The sequence below is a fragment of the Equus przewalskii genome, chromosome 6, assembly GCF_037783145.1.
Source record: "Equus przewalskii isolate Varuska chromosome 6, EquPr2, whole genome shotgun sequence".
Classification (NCBI taxonomy): Eukaryota; Metazoa; Chordata; class Mammalia; order Perissodactyla; family Equidae; genus Equus; species Equus przewalskii.
In genome coordinates this window covers 59,874,957-59,900,499 of record NC_091836.1, presented here as the reverse complement: position 1 = coordinate 59,900,499, position 25,543 = coordinate 59,874,957, and the positions used below count along the sequence as shown (strand labels likewise).

General features: G+C 38.0%; 1 protein-coding gene across 17 annotated transcripts in view; it reads left to right on the top strand.

Moving 5' to 3' along the window:
- CCDC83 (coiled-coil domain containing 83) overlaps positions 1-20,754 on the top strand; it is a 47,967-nt gene extending 27,213 nt beyond the window's left edge. For all 17 annotated transcript variants that reach the window (XM_070623959.1, XM_070623972.1, XM_070623958.1 and 14 more), the window contains 6 exons: positions 5,488-5,579; positions 7,993-8,061; positions 13,184-13,305; positions 18,004-18,083; positions 18,611-18,813; positions 20,536-20,754. In XM_070623959.1, coding sequence (XP_070480060.1) covers positions 5,488-5,579; positions 7,993-8,061; positions 13,184-13,305; positions 18,004-18,083; positions 18,611-18,813; positions 20,536-20,697 — 728 coding nt within the window. In that variant the 3' untranslated portion in view covers positions 20,698-20,754. The remainder of the gene's footprint in view (positions 1-5,487; positions 5,580-7,992; positions 8,062-13,183; positions 13,306-18,003; positions 18,084-18,610; positions 18,814-20,535) is intronic.
- The last annotated feature ends 4,789 nt before the right edge of the window (positions 20,755-25,543 follow it).

Genomic DNA, 25,543 nt, shown 5'->3' with positions numbered 1-25,543 from the left:
GACCAACCAACTTTGAAAAGAAACTTCATTCAGTGGATGGTGTCTGCATGTCTGGAGAATTCCACAGAAGTAGGAGGGTCCTGTAGGGTTATAGTAGAAAAAGAGTCCACCTGAGGTAAGCTAAGACAACTTAGCCAGGCTGTACAACCAGAATCATTACAGTAGTCCCCCATTATCTGTGGGGTCTATGTTCCAAGACCCCCAGTGGATACCTGACCCTGCGAATAGTACTGAACCCTCTACATATTATGTTTTTTCCTATACATACATACTTATGATAAAGTTTAATTTATGAATTAGGCACAGTGAGAGATTAATAACAATAACTAATAATAAAAAAAGAACGATTGAAACAATATACTGTAATAAAAGTTACTGTAGATCTTAGCAACCTCAGTATATGATTTTTTTAATTAAGTCTAGAACTTTCACATTTTCACTTAAAAGAAGCACTTTATGGCTTCTCTTTGGCATATCCGAGTTGCCAGCATCACTACTCTTGCTCTTTGGGGCCATTATTAAGTAAAATAAGGGTTACTTGCACACAAGCATTGTGATGCCCCTGCAGTCGATCCCGTAATAATAGAGATGGCTACTAAGTGACTAATGGGTGGGTAGTATATATATTATGGACACACTGGACAAAGGGATGATTCACTTCCCAGGCAGGATGAAGCAGTATGGCTCAAGATTTCATGACCCTACTCAGAATGGCTTGCGATTTAAAACATAAATTGTTCATTTCTGTAATTTTCCATTTAATGTTTTTTGGACCAAGGTTGGCCACAGGTAACTGAAACCACAGAAAATGGAACCTTGGATAAGGAAGGACTACTGTGTAGAGAAATGCCCAAATAAATGCTAAATTGTAGTCAGAAAAAAACTGGAGAACAAAAGTGAGATGGGAAGTGGAGAAGGTGTGGAGCAGGACGGTATCGGGCATGGTGAAGCTTACCAGGACTAGATCTGGGGACCATGAGGCCACCTGTCACTGAGGCAAGCATGGTGGCTTCAAAGAACATCAGAGATCCAGAGACAGGAAAGCCATAGGACAAAATAAATGGGAGAAATCTGACCCAAAAGAATTCTGTGGGTGGATGACCGTTCTGAGCCCAGCTGGTGATGATGCCCTATGTTGTGGAGGAATTCAGGTGGGTTCATTCCCATTTTCCCCTGCTGGGGCCCATCGGACATGGAAGCAGAAGATGCCATTCTGCTTCTGGGCCAATTTTTGTGTAAATTTCGCAGCTCAGGGCCTTTGCACCACTATGGTAGTATAAATTTGGCCCCAAATCAGTCTGGGCTTGGAGTTCCAATTTTTCAAAATGTTCTCTTCCCAAAAGAAAAGTAGAGAATAAAAGTGACACTCTCTTACTCCTGTCTATTCCCCCAGCCACTCACATCCTCTCTCTAGATAAAACTAGTATCACCAGTTCCTTGTGTAGCCTTTCAGAGATATCTACGCATATATAAATATGTACACAGCATGCTACAGACAGAATTTTTAACTTGCTTTTTCATGTAACAATATGGACTTCCTTATAGATCTGTATGTATTAGTACTTCCTCATTCTTCCAATGGTTACTTTGTTTTCTAGTACTAGAAATTTTTTACCGGGTCCCCTACTCATAAGCATTTAGTTTGTTTCTTGTCTTTTACTATTATAAATAAAGCTCCAATGAATATCCTTACATATACCTCATTTTACTTCAGTGAGTATCCTTGTATTTATGTAAATCTCTAAAGAGGAATGGCTGGCCCAAACAGTCCATTTATTTTTGCTTTGACAGTTGTGACCCTCAATAGAGGTTGTACCAAGTTCTCTCCCCTGGCCTGCATGAGGATGCCTGTTTTCCCACATCTTCAACAACAGGGAATGTTAGCCAACTTTTTGTTCTTTGCCAGACTTATAGGTACAAAACAGCATCTCATTGCAGCTTTAATTTCCGTTTCTCTTATTATAAGCCATAGTGAATCTCTCTTCATAAGTTCAAGAACCATATGAATTTCCTTTTCTGTGAACCATCTGTTCACATCCTTCGCCCATTTTTCTATTGTTTTGTGAAGCAATTTACATTTTAAGGAAATTAGTTCGACTGTGATAGAAGTACAAAAATTTTCCACTTTTGTCTTTAGTTTGTGGGGTGTAGTTATGAGAAAATTTTGCAGTTTTATAGTGCCCAACTTATCAGTCTTTGATTTATGATTTCTGAGATTATAAATGAATTCTCCAACATTTTCTTCTAGAATTTTTACGGCTTGATTTTTCTATTTAAATCTTTGATGTGTTTGGGTTTTTTGTGAGGTAGGAAACCAACTTTATTTTTTGCCAGATGGTTTTCCCGTTGTCCCAACATCATTTATCAAATAGTCCATTTTTACCCTACTGATTTGAAATGCTGACTTTATCATACTTTAATTTCCCATGTGTATTTTGATCTCTTCCTATACTTTCTATTCTGTTCCACTGATCTGTCTATGTATTTGTGTACCAGTACCACACTTTTAAAATATTTATTGTTTATATTTTATGATATATCTGATATGTTTAAAATTTTTTAAATAATTTATCCAGCATTCCTTCATTTTGCATTTTTAAAATAGGAAGAGTGATCTTCTCATATAAACTTAATTCATTATCTTGATCTACTCTATGATTCAATGAGTTAGGGATGGCTCTCGAACACACGCTATGCCTGAAGAGATTGCTACCTGGCCAGTATTTCCACCTGTCCTTGTTCAATTTTCTGCAGAGGGGGCTGAAAGGAGGCCATACCACAGGAGCGGATCAGCATGATGAAGCTGTGTGACACCCAGAGTGTGTGAAGAGTGGACAAGACTCCCAAAAAGCTGTGGTGGAGTGAACCAAAGCAGAGCCAGACACAATAGGGAAGGCAGAACAATACAAATAAGTTGCAGCCAGCATGGTCTTGCAGTCAGCTTCTGCGAAATGACCACATTAGAGTAGGCATCTGAGCAGCCAGGAGTGTAAGGCACGAAGTCATAATCTCCCAAGCTCCTACTTGCAATGTCTCAAATTTTAATGAGAAAGAGACTTTTACATACTCCCCATTTCTTTGTCTATATTCACAAGTGAATGGTTAATAGTTGTTACCCAAAGCATCATCTGAATCACAAAGGAGATTTTCACATCTTCCTTTGTGCTGGTTACTTTTCTTTTAAGAAGAAACAGTCTACAGAATTTTATATAGAATTTGGAACAGAGTTGGATGTTATTATCGCTTTTTCAGTATTAATATGGCAATAGAGGGAGTTACAGCTTTAGTCAGAGTGTATTTGGTAATCTATTTTTTATGATTTACAGCAGAGCATTAATAGTTAATGTTATCAAACTCCAGGTTTTATGGTTTCAGATACTAAGAATGTAAAATCCATTATAGCTAAACTCCTGATCCATTGCAACTTTTAGATTGATTGTTGTGTTTTGTTGGGTAGAAGTTTCAAACAAATAGCCAGCATTAGTCTGATGGACTAGGTCTTGAAGTGAAAAAGAAATTCCATCAGAAATGAGATTGGAATGATTAAAATATTTGAGTAGGGGGCTGGCCCAGTGATGTAGTGGTTAAGTTTGCATGCTCTTGCTTCGGGAGCCTAGGGCATGCAGATTCAGATCCCAGGTGTGGACCTACACACTATACATCAAGCCATGCTGTGGCAGCATCTCACATACACAGCAGAGGAGGATTGGCACAGATGTTAGCTCAGGGACAATCTTCCTCAAGCAAAAAGAGGAAGATTGGCAAGAGATGGTAGCTCAGGGACAATTTTCCTCACACACACACAAAATTATTCAAGTGGTTACTTTGAATAAGAGGAAGAAAAATACAAGTTATGTAGATGAGCATACGTAGGTTAAAATAAATGAAGACTTCCATTTTCTTATTCTCCAGATGTCAAGTTAGACTAGTCTCCCAAACCTAATGAATTTGCTTGTTTATAAACCACTTCCTCAGTCAGGCACTCTTGTTCCAACTGTATTAGGACAGAAACTGACCTCTCCCAGCCCCCTTCCTGGCCGCTTCACAACTTGGGAGAGCTCTCCTCTTCTTTTTTTTTTTACTCCCTCTTCCCCTCCCCACCAAAGTTGCTGCTGAAGTGCCATCATTTGCTGCTGCTACCCTGATGCCAAAGCCTCAGATCCCTGTCCATCAAAAACTTGCAGTTTGCCAAATTTGATTTTCTTCAAAATATTTTCTGTGGTGTCTCAGGGACTGCAGTAATATAAAGATATGGAAGAGAAATTTTTACACTCCATTTCAGAGTTTTCATCGAACAGGAGAGCAGTTATGCCAATACAAAGTACAGCTGAGGGCTGAATAACTCCTGCCTGGCTCCCTGGCCCCCTTTCCAGAGCCTTGGCTCCGGGTCTATTGAAAGACCAAACTAGCATATCTCCTTCCCTGTAGCCTAAGGTCTTAGAGTTCTGCTTTGGCTAATTTGTTCTGTGGAGAATATTTTCCCTTTGGAACAGTGTCCTAAATAGCAGTTATGTTCCACAGCATGACAAGTACAACACTATTTAGTTACAGAATAAGTTAAATGGGTTTCTGTGGACCAGTCCAAAAATCTCGCAACCATATTGTCAACATCATTTATATAGGAAATACTCTCTGACTTCCAAATAATTATCCTTCAGATGTTATGAATATAACACAACTAATGGGGACATAGAACATAGATGTTATCATAAAACACAGCTAACTTTTGATTATTCTCAGATGAACTCATTTGTAGTACAGTTCCCTTCTGGTGCACGTGCCTGACTACTTCCCTTTATTCAATCTTTGCTCAAATGTTACCTCCTCAAAAAACCTTTCCCTGATCAGCCTATCTAAACTAAAGAATTTTAGTTTTTCTTCATCACGTCGCCACCTGAAATATTATTTATTTGCTTATTTACTTATTTATGTTCTGACTTCTCCACTACGATGTTCACGTCATAAGGGCAGGCAACACTCCCAGTGCCTTAAATGGTGTCATGCATGTTAAAAGAGCTTGATGATGATTTGTTGAACAGAAGATTGAACAAACTGGACTCATTTATCCAGCTTTATTTCTCTCCACTCTCTAAAGCAGCCTTAATGTCACTGCACCAGGATGCTATTCGAGCAGATAATCAAATCTTTATATTCTGTTGTGGAATCAGAAGTTGTGCCATATGAAGGGTAGATGGCCGCACAAGTACTAAAGTGTTGGAAATTCTCCCTTTGGAGAGACAATCCTTTGAAAATACAAATAGCCGTGGGAGAGATATCATCTTAAACTAATTCACATTGAAGTGTTAGTAAATTATTGGAGCATTTCTTCTAATTGGAGGTGCTAGATGCTTCAGTAAAAATGTACCCTGAGAATTCAAGGAAAACAAATGTGTAGAAAGGAGAGGTGAGGATCATGGAAGATAAGATTTACTAACACCATGGTTTTACCTAGTGTCCTTTTTAAAGCTTCTAATTTTCTTTTTAAAGAACAATATAAAATCACTCTGGAAGATGCTCGAAAGAGAATAATCAGAGAAACTTTGTTGCAACTGGACCAAAAGAAGGAATGGGCCACAGAGGTATATTTCAATTTTCTTAAAAAAAAAACGAAACGTTTCCCCCTATTTTCTCTTGTGGTACATTATAATGGTTAAGAACTTGGCTTCTGAAGTTAAGCAGTTTAGTTTAAATCACAGTTCTACCACTTACTGGATGTATAAACTGAATTTTTTACTTGACTTTTCTGGGCTTCAGTTTCCTAATCTATAAAAAGGGGACAATAATAATATTTACCTTTAAAGAATAGTATGAAGATTGAAGGAGATGATTTAAGTAGCACAGTGCCTCATAAGGAACAAGAGCTCAGTAAATTATTATTCAGTTATTTTTAAGTATAATAATAATGGCTACAACAAATTATTAAATAAAAGTTTTGGATGAATGAAATATAATTTGTCTAAAAATTACTTTCTTACATTTCCAAACCTAAGAGAGAACAGTCTACATTGCTCTAGTTTTAAAAATTTGGGATAAAAAAACGTTTGAGATTAAATTTCCAATCTTACGTGTTTTCTAGTGTCTTTGTTTTGGACCAAACGTCTGACTCTCTTTTCTTTTCACTGTCCTTCTCCTGTCCCCAGAGCATCTCCTAAATCAGTGAGGTCCCCACTGGTACATCCCTTCTTCAGAATCACAAGCGTCTGGCCTTTTCTAAACTTCTCCACTGAATTTCAGTTGCTACTGTTTGTTGCTTCCCTGTTGGTTCAGTTGTTCTTCAGTGTTACTATCCCATTACATGATTTTTACTGATTTACACAAATACAGAGGATTATGGAGAAGTGACCAATGGTTTGTCTGCCCACACAATTCGGCCACTTTGTATATTCACTTTGAGTGAATATGACTAAATGGTGAAATCAACAATTAAGTGATCTGACCATAGTTAAGATGACTAAAAATGCACAACTAGATCAAACATGCTTCCAGTATACATATTTGATATATAACGAGGACTACTCCAGATACCGTTGCTAGCACTTTGTACTTAAGTCTCTCAACAAGCCTGTAAGGACTCGCTAATGAGGCACAGAGAAATTTTGTGGCAGAAGTAGAGGTGCAATTCAAGATGTCTCCTTCAGATCATTGCTCTTAATCATTACATTTCTTAATCGTTTTCCAATTCTATACATTTTCTTTTCTCTACATAATGCTGACCATCCACATGTGGGAATGAATTTTCCTCATTTCATCTGGCTGTTTTAGCGTATAGTTTACTTCCTATATTCCACTGTTGTGCAACCTAGGCTGCATATTGGAGTCACCTGAGAAATTTGTTTAACTCAGGTGGTGCCTGGGTCCCACCCACAAAGATGCTCATGTAATTGTCCTGGGCTATTACCTGGGCTTCTGGAGTTTTCAAAGTGGCCAGGAGACTCTAATGTGTAGACAAAGTTGAAATACATTTCTCCATTGTCAGTGAATTAAGCCATGAGCCAACTAACTTCATTTATGAGTAACTTAACTTTTGTTCAAATGAAATTCTATATTCAAAGAAACTTTAGAATTATCAGTTATAGCTGGAATATAAAAGTTTCTGGTTCCTGGGAAATGTAGATTTACTCTTAGTTTAATTAATATGATTTACAGAAAAGAATTTTTATTGCAAATCTTCCAACTCTAAAGACTTAGATAAATTTACCCTTAACATATTTTAAATTATTTCTGTCTGTGTTTATGATCTAGAAGATTTTTCCTAATTTCACTTCTTTTGGTTGTGCCCTTCAGTTACTGAATATTGAATTTGTAACATGGTATCCATATAAAAGTACCTCAAAGATAAATACAATCTGTCATCCACTGTAAAGTTCCTTTGGGTGAAACAGTAAATATCCAAGTAATTGAAAATGAATTTACATTTTATTTGAGCCTACTGACAAAGTAAGCCTTTTCCTGTTTTCCTCATCAAAATTCCTTTTTCTAGGAGACTGTCTAGCTACAGCCTGCTACCCTGAACTATTTGCTATTAGGTTTATAAATATGTATATTGTTATTGCTGACATGCAGAAATCTTTCCATTAAAAAGGTGGTAATATAATCTATTCATGCTTTTGGTATATGTTGGATTGTGTCTGTGACCATAAACTTGAAGAAAGTTTGGTCACGCAGTTTAGCCATCTTAATTGTGGAGCAGATCACCTAATGATTGATTTCACCATAGCAGTCAGACTCAGTCAGAATAGAGGCCAAATTGAATGGACAAGCTATTGTCTAGTCTCTAAATTGCCTGTATTAGGGAGTATAAATCAGCAAAAACAATACAGTAGGATAGCAAAGAAGGAACAACTGAACCAAAAGATCTTTTGGTATTTTTCCAAAGTAATTGAAAAACATAATTTAAAATGAATGATCAGATAAGTTGATTGTGCATCAGCATTGCTAAAATTGTGAATCATCTTGTGACAACCCTTCCTTAATACAGAAACTCTCTTTCAGAACGCTATAAAGTTCATTGACAAGGGCAGCTGTCGAGAGATCTGGGAGAATGACTGGCTAAAAAAAGAGGTAAGTGGAATTTTTAAAAACAATTTCTTCTTTCTTATTTTTTTTTAGCTGGAAATGACTTTTATTAGTGAGCTGAAGTCATAGGAAAAGCATGGAACTGTGACTGTATGAGGTAGGAGAAAATTCGAGTGGAGTCCTAATCCTGTTACAAGCTGTTACTCAAAGAACACCATAAATAATCTCAATAATAGCCAGAAGTCATTTTTGTTGTCACAATTCAGACAGTATCCTCAAATGTATGAACATTTTTTATGCCCTAAAGCTGATCTGGCCTTTCTTAGGACCCTACTTCCTTCTGGGTTGTGGCAACAAAGCTAAAGGATTATTCTAACCTCATTCTCTGCTGTTTCAAATTGCCTCTTTGGAATGACATGGTTTCCTTTGGATAAACATTTAATCTTCTAAATTTCCTTTCCTCCCCCTGCTCTTCTCTAAGATGGACCCTTGATGTACAGGGAGGTAGGGCTTACATGCCCTCTTGTGGGGCATGTTACTAAAGAGGGCTCAGATCTAGGGGCTTTCCTTCAGATCCTTGCTCCTTCTGCCTTTCTGCTGTAGAAAAGTGTTTTGATCTGCTCCCTGCACTGGTGACTTCTGAAATGGACTGCTCTGGCCTTTTGGACATTGTGTTGCAACCAACACCAAACCAACAGTGACAGCCATTTGTCAATGGTCAAGATGTCCCCGCCCACTGCAGTCTCTACATCCCATCCCAGCTTGGTCCTCAGGCTGTCTCCATACCTCCTCCTGGAGAGTATGCAGGAACTAGGGGACCCCCTGTGCTGCCTTAGACTCAACTGTCCACCTGTCTCCCTATACCAGTGCTACAGGACTGCTCTTGCTGGATGTGAGGACTTCTAGACCTTCTTTGTTATGAGGTACTGCCCTGTTCCTGTTATATTGTACATACTAGTCCCTCTGCCCTTATCTCCTTACTTCCTTACCCATATCTGCCTGGAAAACTCCAACTCATTCTTTAGGCACAGACTCTGATTATCAATTTCGTTGTGAATCATTTTGTAACCCCTCCAGGAAGTCTTGAGTGCTTTTTCCCCAGTGCTCTCTTGTTTCATTGTAATCCTGCTAAAATATGTTGAAATTGTTTTTGCATCTGTCTCTTCACTGCACAGAGCATGCTATACCTTTTCAACTATATATCCATGAAACCTAATGAATAATCTATGTTCATTAAATAGTTATTGAATGAAAGAATGTCCATGAGTGTAGATATATTCATTGGAGGGATGAATCAAATACATGGCTTAGATGTTAGGTCAAGATTTGAGAGCATGTTCTTGGATGACACAGACAGATAATCTTTGGTCCACATATTACAAGAATGCTACAGAGGATGTGCAAAACTCACAACTTTGAAATTCCCTTTACCTCCAGGCAGGTAGCCACACAACCTTTGCTTAGGCGCCATCTGTGAAAGAAAATTCACTATCTTTTGACAGAATTCACTTCAACTACATAAAGCTCTTGTTAGCAAGTTATTTGTACATGATTCTCAAAGGTACATCCTCAGCACTAACTTGTGTGTGTCCTTAGCTCTGAATCTGTATTTTTCTTTGTCTGACAAATATTTCCACATAGATGTCCCAAAGGCCCTTCAAACACAACGTTCCTCAAGCAGAACTCATTAAACTTCCCTTAAATTTTCTCTTCCTGCATTCCTTTTTCACAATCTGCTCAGACCCCTGAGGTAAAAATGTCACTGTCAGCTTTCCTCTTCTCTTTTTATTGCCCCCTATTTGATTGAATAGAGTTGGTGAGTCTATGAAACAAGGATTTAAAAATTAGTATGCTTTCTGTGATATCGACAATTATCTTTAAATTGCCTTTATGAAGTCATGGTGAATAGAAGCAGTCCATACTATTTCCAAAAACTAATCAAGATGAATCCCCAATTTTAAAAAATAAGTATCAATTTAAAAAAACTCAAAGTTAGCTTAACAGTTAAAGAATATTAGGGAGGAATTCCATTCTTTTGCTTTTATTAAATACAACAGTATGATCTTAAGATAATAATTTAACAATTCAAATCTTAAATCTTGTAAGATGCATAGAGATTAGGTTTCAAGAAGATGACTACAAAAATTTATATTTGACTGATAAGAAAGGCTGTTTTGGTGCCTTGGTCCTTCCTACTACAGGCATAAATTATGTTTTGTTTTGTCTTATTTTTTACTTTTCATAATTCAATGGAAATAAAAGACAGAAAAAAGTCAAGTTTAATTGAATCATGAGCAAAAAGCTTAGTAAAAAAGGATAAATCATTTTAAGGTAATTCAATAGATAAATTTCTTTGTTCCAATAAATATCCATTTTACCATTATTAAATTTACTCACAAAATTAATTAAAACCATTTCTGGTTATAAGTACTATCACAAGAATTGAAAATTGCCTGGAAATAGAACAATGTATGTCAATTAATTTCTTTGAAGAAGGTTTAGAGTGGGTCACTTCTTAAAAATTTCTCCATTTAACTAACTCCCAAGAATAACTAAAAACTTAGATCCTCTGGAAAGGATATGAGATGTCCTATACATGACTGTCATTATCTGGCTTTATTTAGCATGCTTATTAGGGAAATGAAGAAAATTGACATTTCCAAATGACTTAGAATAACTTAACAAAGGGAAAGCCAGAAAAACTAGACAATAGGATTCAAAGAGGTTAGCAATCAGAGTTTCGAGTGTGGGGAGGCATAAAGCAAACTTGGATCTGGCAGGGGAAAATCAAGAGCATATATTTAATTAAGGATCCTAGGTCCCTGACTTATAAGAGTTTTAACTAAATTGTCTTTCCTAATTTCTTAAGTACATTTCTTGGGTATTTGGGGAGGAGCCGGGATGGGGAGGAAGATGTGGTCTTCTACTTCCTCCTTTCCACTTTCTTACCCCAGAAATCTAAATGTATTTGTATGGCTATGAAGAGGAACTAGTTTTCATTTCCCTAACATTTCAAAATGCTGGAAGGGAGATAGCAGTTGATGATAACCTTGCTTATACTCTAAGACGGTAGGTGATGTCACAGGATATCATTAGCTTGAAAGATTGGACTTAAACTCCTCCAAAAGGGCCCTCATTACCAGCTTTGGAAGGAGACCAAGAATTGTGTGTTCTGCCTCCCAAGCATGCCAAGCCTTAGGTCAAACATTTCCAAACATCCTTTAATTCTTTCTGTTTACAACCTCTAACTATAATTCCTTTCTCATCCTTTGACATTTGAAAACTATAAACTTTTCCTTAAGGCATTCAATACTGCAATCAAGCTGATTATCTCTCACCATACGAGATCCTAACGCACAACCCCTGGCTCTGTAATTTAGTATAATGGACTTAAAATGTTTTGCTAAATTGTTTAAGGCAGGTAAATAATATATGCTTTTCTTTCTAACTCCAAGTCACCAGCAGCATTTGAGCCTTTTCTATGGCATTGGTATTGTTTTATATTACAATTATTTGCATATTTGTTCACTGGATTGTAAACTCTTATGAGGGGAGGAGCCGTGCCTTATTCACTTTCGTATTCTTCTACATCTAGCACAGAACCCTGCCCATAGAAAGAATAAAGCATTTATTAAATGACTTTTGTGATAGAGATATACATGTGGTAATATACTGAATGCTTCCAGATTCCAAAATATAATAGTTAAATCTCAATTACAAATCAAAAATGTTGGTCATGTCTTTCTGAGTACTCATCTCGGTTATACTCTTCGCAACTCCTAACAAGAGATACTGAATCTAACCCCCTGAGCCTTTGTTTCATCATATTCTCTCCAGACACTTACCTTTTCCAGTTTACCTTTCTTTATTCACACCAGCCTATCCCTTTCTATTTTATACTCTTACTTCTAATTCTTCTATTGTCCTCATCTCTCCCCGTGAGCACCTCTCGATCCCGCACCCATATAGCTCATGCTGTTTTGGGTGGGCAGAAGTGGGTTGGGGGTTATATCTAGTAGCATTCTTCTATATATTCTTCCAACTATCAAGCCTTCTTTAGACAAAACTTATCAAGACACTTCTTAAAGACTGATGGGAACTCTACTAATAGAACCAGCAAATTTTGTTCATATTTGAGTTAACCATATTTCTTCAGTAAAGGTAGTTAACCCTTCTATATCTATCAATGACCTTCCATCTCCTGCAAAATAAAACCAGCCTCTTTAGCATTATTTGGCTCTTCCCTAATTGTCCAGTTCCTCTCCTACTTCTTCCCACTCCCGCTTTGTAGATACCCACACCAAAATAATTGTGCCTTTTCACATGTGGTTCCTTCTGCCTAGAATGCACCCTCTCTTGTTGGCCTAGAGAATCCCAACTTGGACTTCAAGATCCAGATTAGATGTCATCCATTCCATCAGTTCTCCCTTACCCCCTCATACCTGGCATACAGAAGGTGAACCTCTGTCTCCTCTCACAGCAGCTTCCATTATGCTTGCATCACACTGTTCTCTGTTTTTATCACCATCTTTCCCACTAGGCTAACAGATCCTTGAAAGTTACAGTATTTTGTTGATCCTTTGTTTCAAAGTGGACTGTAGTGTCTGACACGTAATAGGCATACAGTACAATTGAATGAATGAATGAATGAATGAACAATATTTTATCTACCTGATATTTCTCAGAACTACCCCAGCAGTCAGAGAAAATATAATTATATTATAGAGGCTGATACAAAGGACTACTATGCCTGTACTTCTCTTTTTAAAAATGCCATGTTATAGTATTTTTTTCTGGTGTTATTAGTTTTCTGTGCTGTTTATAATTTAACTACTCAAATACCATATTGATAAATAAATTAGTCTTATTTTCTTATTTATCTCTGCCTCTAGCTCATATATAAGTCCCGTGATGTTTTTGAAGGGTAAGGAAGGACAACTCCTGCCCTTCAGCACTAACTGCCTAACCATGCAAACAAGTTCTGTAAACGACCGGGAAGAGTCCCACCCATTCCTTCTTAGCAGAGGAGGACAAAGCAAACCCACTAATAAATAATATAGGATGGATCTTCCCCTCAGGCAAATGCACTTTTAGGAGCTGAATTTCTTAAGGCGAAGCAGAGCTAAGTCACTAGGTACCAACATCCATTCTCTTCTTCTGAGAACAGATTGCAAATCACAAGAAGGAAGTTGAAGAATTGGAAAACACTATTTATGAACTGGAAGAAGAAAATTTGGTGCTTATTGAGCAACTATTCAACTGTAGACTCGTGGATCTTAAAATACCCAGGTGAGAGCCATTAACATATCTAGAAAGTATTTTGTAAACATTTGTATCTGTAAAAAGTTGTTGTTTTTTAAGATGATTTCTTTAGTGCTCCAGCCAGATTGCAATAGTTGGAAAGAAAGGAACTCACAAAATAGCCAGGGTGAAGGTATAAGATCGTTACAGTTGACCATTGTACAGTGCAAACTTTGACTTGCAATGCACAGTATTCATAATAGCAAACGCTTAACATGAATGTCACAACTGCTGACCTTCAGAAACCTCCAGGCCGGTAGGGGAAATGCGCATGAAAATAAATGCATGACAGTGCCACTGAAGATACTTGAGGGCAGAGTTAGCACAAAGGAGGGAGTGGTCAACTTTGTGGTAGCTTCCTGGAGGTGTTCTGGATCTCTGGTTACCTTGTGGATATAGAATTGTTTCTTTTGGTAGTTAATGAAAGAGTCAAACTACTTTCTAAGCAGAGAAAATAGCCTGACATTCCAAGTCACATTTATTCCTGCACAAGAGAAACCAAATATGCACATGGCTTTGTGTTTTAGATTATCTCTTTTCCTCACCTGACAAAAGAAGTCTCAGTATACTACTCTTGATCGAAACTAGGACCCTGGAATATAGAGTTAAAACTCAAAGTGGAGTCAGCCCTGATGGCCTAGAGGTTAAAGTTCAGCACTCTCACTGCTTCGGCGGCCCCAATTTGTTTCCTGGTCACAAACCACACCATCCATCTGTCAGTTGCTGTGCTGTGGCAGCAGCTCACATAAAGAACCAGAAGGACTTACAACTAGGATATACAACCATGCACTGGGGAGCTTTGGGGAGGAAAAAAAAAATACAAGGAAGAAGAATGGCAACAGATGTTAGCTCAGGGTGAATCCTTCCCTGCAAAAAAAAAAAAACAGAACAGTTCAAAGTGGCATTCATAATTTAGACAAGTAGTCAGTGTCAACGAAAATAATCCATAACCAATCTATAAATGAAAATTTGGGAGAGTTTATTCTGAGCTGAAATCTGAGGACCATTGCCTGGGGCCTTTCTTCCCGAAGGAAGAAAGGGCACCAAAGAAGTGAGGTATACAGAGTGGTTATATACCCCCAGACAGGACGTTTCACATATGATTGAAATCTCCCTCCCACAATAGTTACAAGATTGCCCTGTCGGCACAGCACTTGATGGACACAGCAGGTAGTGGGTCTGCTCTCTCGGAGGGCGTAGCAGAAGGCAAGTCTATTGTCTTGAGCTGGGTGGTCACAGGTAAGCGCAGCAATCAGTTTCTAGCCTAAGGAAAGATGCTTAATCCTTAAAGAAATGCCAACGTTAGGAGGGGGAGGGAAGTTGCACCTTTATCTCAAGGGTCTTTGCTCTTCCGTAGGGAATATCTAAAGCAGATATACAATGCATGCTCAAGGGCCGCAGTCAGGCCCTTTTGGAAAGACAAGGTCAGGCCAAATTAGGTTTACACAAAATGGCTTCCTCATATACCCCAATATATCCTATTACTTGCCATTTTTATTTGTCATCAGAAACAGGAAATAATCTAAATAGCAACATGTTTAGTAAGAGAGAGGATATAAATCACACAATTGTAGTGTGTACATGTGCAAGATGGGGAGAGAAATGTCTGGGTCTAGGAATTAAAGCAAAGAAGTTCAACATGGTAGAAAGGCCAGGAAAATATTCCAACCGAAGTAGTTCCTGTTGCTTGCATGGCATGGAAAAATGCTATTTGAGACATAGTAAGGTATTTGTTGTTTACAAACTTTCTAATATGTTCTAAGAAGGCTGGATACAGGTAGGTTGTGAGGTTTTTGTTGGCTTGGATAAGTGATGGATGTCAGGATACAAGATTGGAGGAACCTGGGAGACAGTGCAACTACTTGATAGTGGAAAGCTGAGTGGGACAAGGTAGAGAAAGAGGCCACCTGCCTGCCTTCCACAATTTACGTGTGCTGCCCTGGAGAGGTAGATACCAATGTGGATGATGTGGGCGCCAAGGCTGAATGAATCATCAGGCTGAATGGACTCCTGTGTTTCCAGTCTGATGCCTTTGAGCCCAGACTTATGCTATAACCTTCACAAATCTGAAGGGCCCCCGGGGGTGGGGGTTTTACTGTCCCCCCAGAAGGCAATGCTGTCTTTTGCCAGCCCTCCTTTCTATGATCAGGTCTCCAGCTTCCACACTCCTCTCCTGCCTCTAAGACTTGCCATCTGCTGGTGCTGCCGCCTTCTTTGTAATCATGTCTGATCTCTGCCGGCTGTTGCTGGTGCTATAGCTTCTAACACTGTGCTACCTGCTGTCCGCTATCCTCTTTTCAGAACTGGCCAAACCTCAGGAAAGAGCCACCCTCTAAACTGCCAACTCTGCTTCCTGCTTCAGTCAGCTCAGTCTGCTGTATTTGATCTGGTGCTGACATGGATGTGACGTGCTAATTATAACAGAAGGGAATTCCTTCACTGGCCAGAGAGAACTTGGCAAGGGCAGGAAGGGAGATGAGAAAATTTTAATGGGGATTTTCATGAAGTTGTTTGCCGTGTTGTATGCAATTTAACACTATCCTTTGTCTTCCCCACAAAAATCTTCAGTAAAATCCACATAGCTCATCAACACTTTGTGGGTGGTTTTCTTTAGTGAGAGAGATGAGTGCTTAGTCTTGCTTCAGAGTTGGGAGAGATAAAGTCAAAATCTCTTCAAGGGAAAAGAAATGGGCAACATTTATAAGAACTGGGTTAGGTCTCCTGGTAGACGCTTCCACGGGACCTTGAACTTTTCCTTTGTAACTAGCATTTATCACACTCATGACTACTTATCTAATGTCTGCTTCCTTGCTAGATTGTAAACTCCTTGAGGCAAGTGTTTGCGACATTTTAGAAAGATCTGCATAAAGAAACAAATAAATGTGTAAACCCTTAATTATCTGTCAGGAGCTTTTACTGTATCCATTTTCAAGTCAAAGAAATATAACACATTGTGTATTTTATGGTAACTGCCCTTTCCACCTCTTTGTTGAGAATTCAGTCCTGTATAATATTAGTAAGGTGGTGAGAAATAGACATGAACTATCCCCAGTAGACATATTAAAAGTTCTGTTTTCCTATTTGGATGAAAAATGGAGTATTCTAGCTAGTAGTTACTACAGTTCCCATTCAGAGCTCCACAAACTGTTTCCCTTCACAACTCCCATAGAACACCATAGCATTTGTTTGACGCATGAGATGAAGTGACTCCCTAGGGATTCCAGTGCCCCAGAACTGAGGCTGAGTGGGCCCATACCTACAAGTCTACCTAACACTAACTTCATATAATAAAGTTCTTTAAAATATTTTCTGTATCATTAAATATCAAGCGTTGTTGCCCTATGGTGGTACAAAAGTGACAACAATAACAATTAAGAGAGGGGCCAGCCCTGTGGCTAAGTGCTTAAGTTCACGTCCCCAGCTTTGGCAGCCCAGGGTTTCGCTGGTCCAGGGTTTTGCTGGTTGGGATCCTGGGCACGGACCTAGAACCACTCATCAAGCCGTGTTGAGGCGGCATTCCACATACCACAACTAGAAGGACCTACAACTAAAAATATACAACTATGTACCAGGGGACTTTGGAGAGAAGAAGGAAAAATCTTTCAAAAAAAGAAAACAATTAAGAGAGAAGTCAGATTTGTGAAGGTTATAGCATAAGATCTTAATTATTCAAATGGTAAAACCAGGAAAAAAGAGAATTCTATAGTCTCAGACATATCTATCTGCAGACCAGAGCTACCCGTGAAGCTAGCCTTTACTAACTTAAGTCTTAAGAAGATTTTACAGATATAAATATTGTATGTAGTTACATTATTTGCTGGAGCCTTAAGCAGTTTAAATAACAATTTATTCATGTTCTTCAAATAATTGACAGCCTGTAATCCAAGGGATTCACTTTCATTGCTGAGCTGCTAAGCATGAGGGGTTGTTTGCTTATTTGCAAAGGTCCAATTACTTCATGTTATCTTCAGGCAAACTTCATGGGAAAGCCATACGGAGCTTTCAAGGCATCATATTTTCCAACTGAAAATTCAGCGGGCATCTGAAAAGCAGAGCACAGAATTAAATACATGTGCAGAGAGCCGCAACAGCAGACAGACAACTCGCCCGGCTTGTAGCTAAGGCTGCCGCTCAGTGAATGCTTGAACCTAGATGTCACCCTGGATGCCTATTGCTCGCTGTCTTTCTCTTTTTCCCTTCATTTTAAAACCACCCCATTCAGGCTGCTGTCATTCGTCACCTGGATTACTACAACAGCGACCTAACTGGTATCATGCTCACTTTCCTTTCTGGGACTTTAAATGCGTTATTCCCTTATCATGGAATGCCCTTCCCTCACCCTTAGCTCTTCCTTGGCAAACAGCCCCTGGTTCTTCAAGACTCAGCTCAGGTTTCGTCTCCTCCTGGAAACTCTCCCTTACCTCTTAAAGCTTAATCAGATGCTTCTTCTCTCTGCCCCACAGCTCTTCGCACACTATGCTAATTACCCATCTTGGTACAAACCATCACCCTAAAACACCGCCAGCCTGTCGGCCACTTCACTGGGCCTTATGCTCCTCGGGGGTAGAAACTATGTCTCATTTTTGAACTATGTGTCTCCAGCACCTAGCAGCAAGATGGACGCTAGAGAGCAGGTAGTACAATCCTTGTTGACTGACAGACTGCTTTTCTTATTTGTTCATTTAGGCGACTATATCTTACCCAAGCTGCCGGACTGGAAGTGCCACCTGAAGAAATGCCTTTGGAGTTTCCAGAAACATATATAGGTATTATTTTATTATAATGATGATGGATTTTTTTTTTCAATTTAACAAACACTTACTGAGCATCGGTCATGGACAGGCACCTCATATCCAAGAGCTGTTCTGGGAATAGGTACATGCCAGCTCTCCTGTATTTCTCTTCTTCTTGCAGCACTTGTCCTAACTCATCTCCTTTGTCTTGTCCTATTTTCAAATCAAAGTCACTATGTTTCACAGTGAATTAAACAGATACTGGTGGAGAGGGACAGAGTATTGTCTACACTGGCATGGTTTGGGTTCCATTGTAGCCACCCAACAAAATACCAACACGCACATAAGTTCCCATATGATTACTGCAATTGATTAGCTAACAGAAAGAAACACAACTTAGAGTTTCTAAAAATGAGACTCATTCTCACTTTAATACATAGATTCTACATTTCTGATTCTCAAACTTCTTTCAAATTAAAAATATGACAAAGTATTTATTTTATTTTTATTTGTATGTGTCCAAAATGTATACATAATTAATTTCTTTGCATTCATCCCAGGAAAGGCAAAATCGCAACCCACAGAAGTAAAACGTAGAGACACGATGAGCTCCTCAGCTGGGAGCAGTGCTTTACATGTTAGTCATGAGGATAGCATCCAATATGGCCAGTATCCAAAGACAGATGAAAAAGAGATCTCATGTATAGAGTTTGGGGCCTCTGATATGAAATACTTACTATATGAGGATGAGCGGGATTTCAAGGTAAGGTTCATGAGAAAAAAAACTTTGACTACTAAGAGAGTGCTATTTTATTAATTAATGGATAAAATTAGTCTAAAATATGGATATTGAAAAATTCAATTATTAGTAAAATTGGCTCACCATTCACATTTCTCATTCAACACTGTTTTCACGCATACCCTTGCCCAGTTTGCTACATATATTCATTTATAAACCTCCATTACTAGTATACCACGTAAGTTATCTAATGCTACATAATAAATTACCCCCAAACTTAGTGGCTTATAACCATAATCATGTATTCTCTTTCAGGGCTTCTGTTGGTTAGGAATTCAGGAAGGGCTCCACTGGACAGTTCTCAGTCCGGCTCTCAGGCAGTTGCAGTTGGCTGGGGCTTCAGTCATTGGAAGGCTTGAATGGGGCAGCAGGATCCACTCCCAAGTGGCTCACTCATATGGCTAGAAAGTTGATGCTGGCTAAGCTGGGGGCCTCAGTTCCTCTTCACATGGGCCTCTCCACAGGGCACATTTATTGTCCCTGTGTTATGGTATCTGGCTTCTCCTACCCAGAGCAAAGCAATCCCAGAGACCAAGATGAAAGCTGCAGTGTTTTGTATGACTTAGCCTTGGAAATCGTCCACCATCACTTCCATCAAATTCTATTGGTTGATATAGTTACAAAGTTCCACCCAAGGGAAGGGAGTGTAGCTCCTGCACCTTGAAAGAGGAAGGAGTATCTCATTGTAAGAAATGATCGGATATCTATTAGTGTGGCCATCTATGGAAAGTAGAAACTGCCACATATACCATTAGGTGAAACCTAGAGTATCAAGCCTTTTAATTTTAAAACCTTTTGGTACATTCCAATTACCCCCACATCCACCCCTTGATATTTTCCTTCTTGGTTCTATCAATACCTTTAAAACTTCTCCTAGAATTTAAGTCTGGTAGGAGAAAGAGTGATGTAAGAAAGCAGAAGAAATTGAATAAATCAACAAAAACCATTTTAACTAAGTACAGCTCAGTCCTGCTACTATCAAGTGACAATTTAAACACTAAAATTCTAGTCTCTAGAGCATTCAAACACACCCAACAGTATCTTGGAATCATGATGCCTGATATGTTACGATGATGTCAGGCTAATGGACAACCGTCTACAAAATTCCAAAATTGCATACCATTTGGTTGGATGAAAGACCTTCTTACTTTCCACGGAAGCTTTTGATGTGGTATAAATGGCATTATGTAGGCTATGGACAGAATTGTGTCTCCCCCACCACCCCAAATTCATATGTTGAAGCTGTAATATCCAAGGTGAGTGTATCTGGAGATAGGGTCTTTAGGAGGTAATTAAGGTTAAATGAGATCATAAAGATGGAGCACTGATCTAATAGGACTGTGGCCTTATAAGAAATATTTTACCAGTTAAAGAGCTTGCAGGGGATAGTATCTCCCCACTCCAGCTAGTTCCCCCATCCAACCCCCCGAAAGACAGGCCTGCCAGCCTTGCTGCCTGCTCTTTGGGAGATCTTGGCTACATGCCCCACAGGGTATATAAGTTTACTGAGCCGTTTTTTATTTACAGTAGCTCTCGTGTTTCACATGTTGTCCAGCATTCAGGCAATTAGAAGGGCAATGAAATCTGTCAGATAAAGGCCAACCATAGTAAAGAAAACCTAATCTATTGAGAGTGGCAACTTGCAGAATAACCTCTCCTCTTCTCTTCTACATCTGTTCACCGCAGGATTACGTAAAGTTGGGCCCCCTGGAAGTGAAGCTCATGAGTGTGCAGAGTAAGAAAATGCCCATTCATTTTCAAGAGAAGGAAATGCCAGTCAAATTCTGTGAAGATGTCAGGATCCCAGAAAGCCACATCACATATAAGATGATGAAGTCTTTTCTTTAAGACTGAAAGCTGCAAAGTAAAACAACTTTTCTTTATAAATTTTCTTTGGAAACTGAAGTATATCAGTTGCCCATTTTATTTACACTTTGGTCCATTTTTAAACCAGCTGTCATTTCTACGGGTCATAATTTCATTTAAAATCAAAGTTCCAAGTATCCAGCTATTCATTCACCTGGATGGCATGAGTGACCAAAATGAAAGTACCCTTTATATTTCCATATTCAAGTATTCAGAGGCAAGACGGTGAGCCCAACGTGGTCTCTGAGGTTCCTTACAGCTTAGAAATTCACTGATTAGGGGCTGGCCCCGTGGCTGAGTGGTTGGGTTCGTGCACTCCACTTCGGTGGCCCAGGGTTTCTCTGGTTTGGATCCTGGGCGTGGACATGGCACCGCTCATCAGGCCACATTGAGGCAGCGTCCCACATGCCACAGCTAGAAGGACCCACAACTAAAATACACAGCTGTGTGCTGGGAGGATTTGGGAAGAAAAAGCAGGGGAAAAGAAAAGGAGAAGAAGATTGGCAACAGTTATCAGCTCAGGTGCCAATCTTTAGAAAAAAAAATTCACTGATTAGTCCATGATTCCAATATGAAATGGTTAAACCAGAAATTTTTCTAAGAAAAACTTAGCATAGTGCTGACTGCACATCTTTCCCTCTGAGGGTGCTGACTGATAGACAGCCAGTCCACAATTCAAGCCTGATCTTCTTTAACCCAACACTGTTAATAACAAATACAAAACATTTTAGAAACAAATAGATTTGAAGGTGGTAATATGTTGCATAAAACTGTTCCACCAATAGGGAGATCCCTCTGCCATCAGCTATATCAAGTCTGAATTGCTGAGTCCTTATCCAAGGCCATTACCGCTTCCCCCTTATGGGTACCACAAGCCAAGGACACTGTGACTGTGCCTGAATTTGACATCAGTATTCCATTTTAAAGCTAGATCTACTTATAAAGTTTTTTACAAGAAACACCTTTTAAATATAAGGCCACAGATAGAGTGAAAGTAAATCCACCATGCCAACATCAGTCAAAAGGAAGGTGGTGTGACTAAACTATCAGATAAAGTAGACTTTAAGGTAAGAAGTAGTAAGAGAAGTAAAGAGAAATGAAGAAAAGCATTTCATAATAACAGATCAAACCATCAGGATGATATAACAATCCTAAATTTGTATGCACCTAATAAACATGATCTCAAAATACATAAAGCAAAATTTGCCAAACTAAAAACACCATGGAAAATCTTATGTATATCTTACCTCAATAAAAAAAGAAGACAGACATAGACAAATTTACAGTCAGACTTGAAGATCTTACCACACCTCTCGCAATAACTGATAGATCAATCAGACAAAAAAATCATTAAGGATATAAAAAGTTAAACAACTGTAGATACCCATTTTTTTCAAGTGCACATGAAACATTTACAAAAACAGACCATATGCTGGGCCATAAAGCAAGTCACAAAAAATATTCAAAAAATTGAAATGCATAAAACACAGTTCTCTGACCACAGTAAAAAAGAAAAAACTTTTTAAAAACCCAACAAAACAAAAAACAAGAAAACTCCAAATAATTTCAAAGTAAGCAAGATAATTCTAAAAAAACCCATGGGTTGAAAGAAGAAATCACAAGGAAAAAATATTTCAAATTGAATAATAAAAAATATGACTTCAAAACTTGTGAGATCCAGCTAAAGTGGTGTTTAAAGGGAAATTTATAACTTTAAGTTCATGTATCTAAAAGAAGAAAGGTTGAAAATGCAATCATTTAACTTTTTATCTCAAGTATCTAGAAAAAAACAGGAAAAATAAACAAAGTAGAAGAGAGCCAGCCCTGATGGTCTAGTGGTTAAAGTTGGGCATTTTCACTGCTTCAGTGGCCCAGGGTTCGCTTCCCTGTCTCAGAACCACACCACCCATCTGTCAGTTGCCATGCTGTGGTGGTGGCTCACGTAGAAGAACTAGAAGGACTTACAACTAGAACATACAACCATACACTGGGGCTTTGGAAGGGAAAAAAAAAAAAAGGGGGAGATTGGCAACAAATGTTAGCTTAGGGTGATTCTTTCCCTGCAAAAAAACACAAAAAGCCTTAAAAGAAAGGAAATAATGAGCAGAAATCAATTTAAATAGAAAGCTGACATATAAAAGAGAAAATCAACAAGGCCAAAAGCTAGTTCTTTGAAAGGTTAATTAAATTGATAACCCCTAGTAAGACTAACAAAAAGAGAGAGAAAACAAATGAAAAGGAAACATCACTGCAGATTTTATAGACATTATTAAAAAGATAATAAGAGCAAATTAAGGGAAAAAACTTTCCTAATAAATTTGACAATTTAATGAAATGGAAACATTTCTTGAAAACATTTCTGAAAAACAAGGAAATAAAAGTTCTGAATAGTCCTAGATCTGTTAAAAGAATCAAATCTGTATTTTAGATTTTTCCCACAAAATTTCAAACCCAGATGACTTGCTTCACTGGTCAATTTTTCCAAACATTTCAAAACGATATAATATAAAACATACACAAAGTTTTTCAGAGAATAGAGAAAAAAGGCACACTTCCAAATGATTCTATGAGACCAAAATAATTTTAATACCAAAACCTGGCAAGTCATTACAAGAAAAGAAAACTATAGGATAGTCTCTCTCATGAACATAGGTGCAAAATGCTTCACAAAACATTAGCTTATTGAATCCAGCAATATGTGTATATTTCATGAAAAGGGAACGCAAATTTGGTTTAACATTCAAAAATCAGAGTGGAAACATGAACAAGATCAGTGGATTATATCAATGTCAATATCCTGGTTGTGATATTGAACTATAATTTTGAAAAATGCTATTATTGAGGGAAACTGGGTAAATGATACATGTGATCTGTCTGTATTATTTTGTACAACTGCATGTAAATCTACAATTAGCTCAAAAAATCAAGGTATAATGAAGAGAACATAGCGATAATTCATATAATCATCTCAATAGAGGTAGCATTTGATAAAATTCAATAGTGTGATAAAAATTCATATCAGTATGATAAAGCTTTTAGCAAACAAGGAATATCCGGAGGGGGGAAAGTGCTCTAGCTAACTTTCCCTTTGAGGTCAGGAACAAGACACAAATGTTCACTCTCACACTTCTATTCAGCAGTGTTGAATGGAGCTAGAGGTTCTAGTCAGTTAAATAAAGAAAAGAAAAAGAAAAGCACAGAGATGAGAAAGGAAGACACGAACCGTTTTACTTATAGATGTCAGGGTTCTGTATGTAGATAATCCAAAGTAATCTACAAACTGTTAGAATTTACAAGTGAGTTGAGCAAAGTCACAGGGTAGAAGATCAATAAAGTTCCATTCTATTTCTTTATACTAGCAACAAACAACTGGAAAAAAAAATATCATTTGCAATAACATCAAAAACATCAAAATCAAGGTAAGCATCTAGTGAAATATGAGCAAGACTTCTACGCTGAAGACTTCAAAGCATGGTTGAGAGAAATTAAAGACTTAAATAAGTGGAATAAGTAGAGAGAGAAACCATCATTGTGAATTGGAAGATTCAAAATAGCTAAGACGTCAGTTCTTTCCAAATTGATCTATAGACTCAGGGCAATCCCCATCAAAATTCCAGCAGTTTTTTTGGAGGAATTAACAAGCTATTTCTAACATTATTATGGAAATTTATAACCAAGGCAAAAGACCTATGATAGCTGAGACAATATTGAAGAAAAACAACAAAATGGGAAAACTTAACACCACCAAATTGCAAGACTTAATATGACATTTCAGTAATTAGGACGGTGCAGTGCTGGCCCGAGGATAAAGAAAAAGTCCAGTGGAACAGAATAAAGAGTCCAGAAACAAACCCACACATATATACAATCACTTGATTTCTGACAAAGATGCTGCTATAATTCAGTGTGTGGTGGGGGGATGGTCTTTCTAGTAAAAAATGATGCTAAGGTGACTGTATATCTGCATGGCAAAAAAAGAACCTTGACTCCTACATCATACTATACCCAAAAATCAAAGTGGATCAGAGTCCTAAATGTGAAAGGTAAAACAATAAAGCTTCTAGTAGGAAATACAACAGAATATCCTCATGCCCCTCTTCGCACACCCAATCAATCCTCAAAGCCTATGCTTGAAATTACAAACTACATCTGATACATGGGTCAATGTAGATTTGGCAGTGTTCCACATGGCCCCCCCAAGCCTACAGCTTCCTACGTCACCCACTTCCCTGGAAAAAAAAAATCATGCCATAAAAATCACTAACCATGAAAAGATTGGTAAATTGGATTTTGTTAAAATTAAGATCTCTCTTCATTAAAAGACACCATTAAGCAAGTCAAAAGGCAAGCCACATACTGGGAGAATATATTTCCTATCCATTATCTAACCAAAAAATCATATCCAAAATATAAAAGAACTTCTACAAATCAGTAGGAAAAAGGACAATCCATTTTAGAAAAAAAAAAAAAAAATGGGCAAAAAACTTGAATAGGCACTTCACAAAAGAGTATATCCAAATAACTAACAAGCACAAAAAGGAGATCGACACTACTACACATCAGGGAAAAGCAAGTTAAAACCATGAGATAGCCCATATACCCACTAGAATGGCTAAAATTAAAAATTTGAAAATAGCAAATATTGACAAGGATACAGAGCATCTTGAATTCTCAAATATTTTTTGATAGGAATACAAATTGTCACAAACACTTTGGAATATATTTGGAAGTATTTATTAAAGCTGAATGTATATATGTCATGATCCAGCAATTCCACTCCTGGCTTAATATGAAACAGAAATGAGTGCTTATGTTTACCAGAAGACAT